General features: G+C 37.7%; 1 protein-coding gene across 1 annotated transcript; it reads right to left on the minus strand.

Moving 5' to 3' along the window:
• Positions 1 to 232: 232 nt before the first annotated feature.
• Positions 233 to 5081, minus strand: stac3 (SH3 and cysteine rich domain 3; the record flags this gene model as incomplete). Its single annotated transcript, XM_084552549.1, has 12 exons — positions 233 to 899; positions 1034 to 1171; positions 1254 to 1305; positions 1446 to 1528; positions 1640 to 1689; positions 1863 to 1932; positions 2188 to 2285; positions 3594 to 3654; positions 3809 to 3906; positions 4038 to 4194; positions 4524 to 4602; positions 5074 to 5081. 12 exons carry the CDS (start codon positions 5079 to 5081, stop codon positions 792 to 794), a joined length of 1002 nt encoding a protein of 333 aa, XP_084408675.1. The 3' UTR covers positions 233 to 791.
• Between the last annotated feature and the right edge of the window lie 1473 nt (positions 5082 to 6554).

A 6554-nucleotide genomic window follows, 5' to 3' on the forward strand; every position in this document is an offset into this window, starting at 1 on the left:
TCAGACAATAGCAATGAATGACAGGATGATTGTAATTTTTTTAGTGTATTTCATGTTTAATGCACGTATTATTTGGACTTCAGCGATTACACTTATTTATTTTTCAGCAAACTTTGTAAATAAAGTCATTTGATGTTTTATTTGAGAATAATTGCAATTCTAATATTTACTTTAATTGATAAATAAATGCCAGGCAAGTTCTTTTATTGCCTAACCATAGGTATATAAGCATAAATGTTATATTCATTGTTTTGGAATGCCGGTTAATAATAATTTGCCATACTTTGGCTTCTATAACCACACAAAGTTCATGTCATGGCTGCACTTAACTAATCTATTGTGAGATGGAGATGTACAAATATTTGTAGAAATATAGGGAGAAATATTTGTATAATCTGAATCCTTCAGGAATCCTATACCTTTATATCAACTAATGAAATTCCTTCTAGCTGTTACTAAGGCTGTCTAGATTTACACCCTGTGTCCCAAGGATATACATTAAGCTCACTAGAATCTGTAGGCAGTAACTTAAAACATTGTCCAAATATATGTACAATGTAACTAAACAAACTTCCAAATCATTTCACATAATCATTTGTCACTTTGTGACAAAGGCACAAACACGTCACAGCAAATACATTTCTATTGTCAGGGTCAAACAAAAGCAAATTTAGATTTTAGGAAAGAAATGTAGAAAATCTGAAGGCACCTGAATCCCAAAAGTGATGTACTCAGTTTGTACTGATGTTCATCAACATTTATTACAGCCTGTTTATTGCATATCATGGTGTTTATGTCACAGTAATCTCCTGCAGAAGATCAGCGGGAAAATAGCCCAGCTTGCGTCCAGTGCTGACCTTCAAGTAGCCACCTTTCTCATCTCCTTTCTTCACCACAATCTGAAACACACAAAATACAGTTGATAGATTTGAGATCTATTCAGCCTTGTTAAGGGGCAATAATAACCCCAAAAAGAAATCTTATTATAATGTTGTCGCATGTTGTTCAATTACACACATATTAGTTAAGTTACCTGATCTTTCTTTAGTGTAATTTGTCCCATTTCTCTGTTCCCTACAAAGGAGCGGGTCACCTTGTAAACTCTCTCTGATGCGCGCACTTTTATGAGGTAATTGGTGGGGAAGTATCCTGTCTTATCTCCCATCTTTCCCTGACAATACAGATAGTTCGACTTGAGTTTGTCATCAGAAACAAATGAAAGCAAGTAAAAACAGCATACATTTAAAACTCACCCTCCACCACTCTTCATTGGAGTCATCCAGTACTGTGATCCTATCACCAGGGCTGGAACACAGACAAAAATAAAAAAAATTAGTATTCAGTTTATGGAAATTAAAATAGATTTCATTAAATTGATCAATGAATGAATGCTTTACACTTTATTAAATTATTTTCAAAACAGTATAGTGATTTTTCAAACATACTGGAAATCAAGATCATCTTTCTCGATGGCCTTGAAGCGGTAGAGCGCCAGGTAATAGTGGGACTGGGAGAATGTACCCTTACTCTGTTGAAATAACAGCACATGTAGTGCACATGACAAATGATACTGATCTGAAACAAAAATATGTGTGGGTGTGGTTGCTGTTCGACAGTTAAACTGTACTGTTTTTATCACCTTGTCATCTGCTTTGTCTCCTCCTTTCTCCTTTTTATCATCAGGCTTCCCTGTATGAACATCAGACACCAGAGTCAACAACACATTCCTTAGAAAAGGAGAACAAATTCTTACAAGTTGTCTTCATTATTTCAGGTAAATGTCTATGCATCCCAAAACTGCTGTTCTAATCACAACAAACATTTAATAATACACAGAGAGAGCGTAATGAGTTAATTTTAACCTTCTCCTCCCTCCTCATTCTCTTTGGGCTGCTGGTTCTCCTCTTCCTCCTCCTCCATCATCATCATCATCTAGAGGACACAACACTGTTAAAATACGATACGATACATACGATACGATACGATACAACTTTATTTGTCGGTTTGTGCTGAAATTCTTTTTGCATCCCTGGGCAGCTCATTTAAGGATAATAAACAATACATACATGTAAGACATATAGTTTACCAACATGCTACTCATAAAGCTTATAGCGTTTTCAGGATTTTACACTTGGAGACTTTGCTCTGATTTATAATTATAAAAAATAAATTAAGTTTAACACTCACATTTTTCTTGTCATTTTCATTCTTTTTGCGCTCCTTATTCGCCATGATGACACCAACCCTCAGGGTGTCAAAGACAGGGTCGTTCCTGTTTGGGTTGTCTGGTTTATGAAAGAGGTATTAGAGATTTTACAAATGTTAAATCAGTGTCTTTGCAAAAGCACCCTGCCCTTGTTGCTTTTAATTGACAATTCAGTGAGTTTACAATTGGTAGTAATTTTTAAGTTGTAAAATACTTTTCTGAGCCAGCCTTAAAGGGGAACTACTGTTTTTTACAACCTGGACCTTATTTCTGGCATAAAATACAATGGTTTACTCACCCATATAACTTTGGTGTCATTTTTAGTCCTTCAGAAGATATTTAGCCGCTTATATCCATATAGTGGGAGTGACTGGGGCACCGAAACGCAGCCTCTAAATAACGCATTATCTGCTGCGAAACTCATTCATTTCACCAATATTTTGTTATGATACATTAGCGCTCTTCCCCGTTGAGTCCGGAGTTACCTGTTATTTATTCATGGATGTGCAGTGGTTTGTTGTTCTTTGGCTAGCTGTTCCTCTCTCTCTCTCTCCACATCCTCCTTTCAACGAGCTCCTCACCCGTATACTCTGGCTCAAAACGGTAAGGACGTCCATCATAAACAAAGTCGTCGTCCACAACCTCAGAATCGGAAAAATATTCAGCCATGTTGCAAAAAACTAGCAGTAGTAAATTACAGGTAAACAAGCCACGCAGGATGACATCATCCAGGCTAGAGGTTAGTAGATCAATCTACAGACCCCGGATGATGATAACAGGTAACTCCGGACTCAAAGGGGAATAGCACTAGCGTATCATTACAAAATATTGGTGAAATGAACGAGTTTGGCGGCAGATAATGCGTTATTTAGAGGCTGCGTTGCGGTGCCCCAGTCACTCCCACTATATGGATATACACGGATCTAAATATCTGACAAACGGCTCCAAATGACACCAAAGTTATATGGGCGAGTAAACAATTGTATTTTATGCCAGGTTGTAAAAAACAGTAGCTCCCATTTAAGTGTAACAAAATTCAGAGCTAAAGGGTTTTCTATAGGCAGTGATATTTTAGTTATTTGGCTACCTATTTTCTTTATTTTCTTTCTTCTTTTCTTGATTTTTAAAAAAAATAAAATTGCTGTCTTCATACTGCCATGTCTCTGCATTATTTTTAGTTGTGAATAGTATTAAATTCAAGAATTTAAATACTCAAACATGTAGCTTATAAAACATTCTCAGTGTTCAAGATTTTAATTGTGGCTATAACCAGGAATCAATTCTTAATACAACGGATATGACCTCAGTTGTCTTAATGATAGCAGAACTGCATATAAGTTTAACAAATCAAGACACACAAGTCCATATTTTAACTCAATGGACTCACTTGGGTCTGGTTGGTCGCTGCCATACAGGGGGGAGCTGTAGGCCCTTCTAAAGCCAGGTGGCTACAGAGAACAAGCAGAGAACATCATGTTTGAACATATCCACCCATTTTAGTAATGTCCACAGAGACAACATTTGTCTCACTGAGAGCAAAGTAATAGGAATCTGCAGAATCTGATAGGTGAATCCAAACCCAGCACACAATAGCAAACTCACAATTTTGCCAAAGCACCTCTGGAACTCAACATAGGACTGACATGAATGGTGGATATTGGTCTTGCAGTTTTTACACCTCAGAGCAAATTTGTTGTTCACTGAAAGATGATCAAGGGAATGTCAGTGGAGCCAGAAATCAAGAAGGTGCAAAGAAACATCACAAGTATAAGAAAACATAATATTGTTGAATGTGTATTAATTTCCTTAAAAGAAAAGAAATCATACTTACATACTATCATGCGAGCACAGACGTCACAGAATTTGGGTTTCTTGCAGTAGTGGTCTTTGAACTTGTGGGGTTTATCATTGACACGGACTACAGGCTCTGGAGGAGGTTCAGGATCCTTGTCCTCCACCTCCACCTCCTCCTCATATATGAAATAGACCTGGAGACACGAACGGCATACTTCAGACGGTCAGTAATAAAAAAATATTCCATAGGCTATGCTTTCATGTGCCTCCTTTAAGGGTTACCAGTGCAAGAGAAGAAATCTACTTTTTAGCATCTAACAAATCCCATTTCGTATTAAATCCTCAGTGACCATCGATCACAGATCAGCCAGCAGTGCTATTTTATCCCACGGGATTATAAAAGACAGAGCTCATATTTTCCAATTGACGCCGCTCTGCGATCCTGTCCCAGCTGGTGGCTATTTTAAACAGCCCGGGAATGGCACTGCTAATAGTGGGGGGTTGACATGGTGCTGAAACTCACAGTGTCTCCGTCCTCTCTCACTACATTGTCAGGAGCTGGAGGGTTGTCGTGGATATCCACAGAATGTTTGTCATCCTCCCTAACACACACAAAGTAAAATGCAAAAAGTCATGAGGAGGATCAGTTGGTGCAGCCATAAATTATTAATCACTGATAAGAGTGATTCCAAATGTGACTTCTTGTCTTTCCTCCGGTAATCATACAAGAAAACTGTGTAAAGAGGGGGTTACAATGTTTGATAACCTCACTGAATGACCTGATGTAACCAACATGCTTTGTACCAGTATCAGATTGCCCTTTCACCTCAAAATAGTGCGATTTCCTCAAAGGAACAAGGTGCAGCTTAATAATTATTTTGTACAGAAAGAGAAGGATAATGGATGATAATGAATCTGGGAGTGTCTGTTTTTTTTTTTTTTACATGGTTCGTTTAACTCACTACAGTGTGAATGGAAGTTTGTAAAGATGGTGAAGAAATGCAGCAGGTTAGGGCAAGCAATGTAAAAATTCTGTAGAGGAGATAATATTGATTTCAATTGAGTATACTCACTGATCCATGATGTGGTGTAGACAGTGTCAATACTGTCCCACCTAGGAAGAAAACAAAGTTATTTTTATTAATATACGCTAAACTTGTTTGTTAAAGGCGGTAAGTTAAAGAATAAACAAGTTATTCATTTAAAGACTTATGTTTTCTTACCTTACCTTACATTTTGAATAACTAGTCTATTCAGCTATTATGTCATATTGCTGGAAGAGTTAGTATGGTTTATGAGCGATATGCATATTCCTGAACTTTCTAAGACAACTGAATGAAATCCAGTAGGCAAAAAAATAAACCGGCCCAACATGTGTCATTCACTATCAAAATTAACTTTAACACAGAAATATTGGTCAGAAAAATGCAAGACACTGACAGCGATTGACAGGCATCTGAATTAGTAATGAGAAAATTACAGTGTATTACAGTACAAACAGAAACTAGCTATGCACTTGCATATTCACACACAGACAAACACACACACACACAGTGTTTGAGCACACTTGTCTACTTGACCCAAACTATTCTAAGTTTGTGAAATTCAATCTCATCACAGCTAAATTTGGGTGCCTCTGCCAGTGAAAAAATAACAAAATTCCACAAAGTATTACAGAAACAAAAAAACAAACAAACAAAGAAACAGATTATGTATATTGGAAAAAATATTGCACTCGACGTGCTCATTATCAAGTTACTATTTTAAACTGAAATGTAACTTCCTTGCTGAAAGTGCTTTAAATAAACGGACTGCTATACAAAGAGCTTTTGCATTAAACACATCTAGAACAGAATCATAAGCCTACCTTTTGTCCAAAGTTGTATATATGTGGTGTGTTGGTGAAGCTCTGTGAATCGTTTCTTCACTTGCTGGAAATGACAAGTGCAGTCGGTTTAGATGAATCAAAACAACCAGCCTCCTCACTTCAGGCCCTCCGGATGCTGTATCCACGGTCACACAGTCTGGTCCCCTTTCTGTGCTCCTTCTATATTCTCTGTTTAGGTGATTTCCAGAATCTTTCCAGGGTGTGAGGATTTATCCGTATTTGTATACCTATGATTTTTGCGCGCGTGTGTGAATGCCAGGCCGAGCGCTCCTGTGTCAAGCTGACAGTTTGCGACAGCTGAGGACCTCAGACTGAGCCCAGATGACGAGGGGAAATAAGATACTTTCTCTCCCTCGGTCTTCATTACGTATCGTACATATATACTTACACCTCTGCCTCCTTGTCTCACTTATTCACAGACAACGTACATATACCCACGGAGACCGACTCACTGGCCTTCGTCCTTTCACCCTATGGAGCCCAGGCAAAGCAAGAAGACCAACACAAAAATGTCTGTCGCTTTTTATTTAACAATTTCACAGGATTTTTCCAGTCCATGCTCTATTAAATACAGGAATTACTTTTTAGACATTAGTACATATAAGACACTGGGTTCCTATACCCCGTAACATTTTACTTTAAAAAATCAGGGTAGCTACACACCAA

This window comes from Chelon labrosus, assembly GCF_963514085.1.
Source record: "Chelon labrosus genome assembly, chromosome: 10".
Taxonomy (NCBI): Eukaryota; Metazoa; Chordata; class Actinopteri; order Mugiliformes; family Mugilidae; genus Chelon; species Chelon labrosus.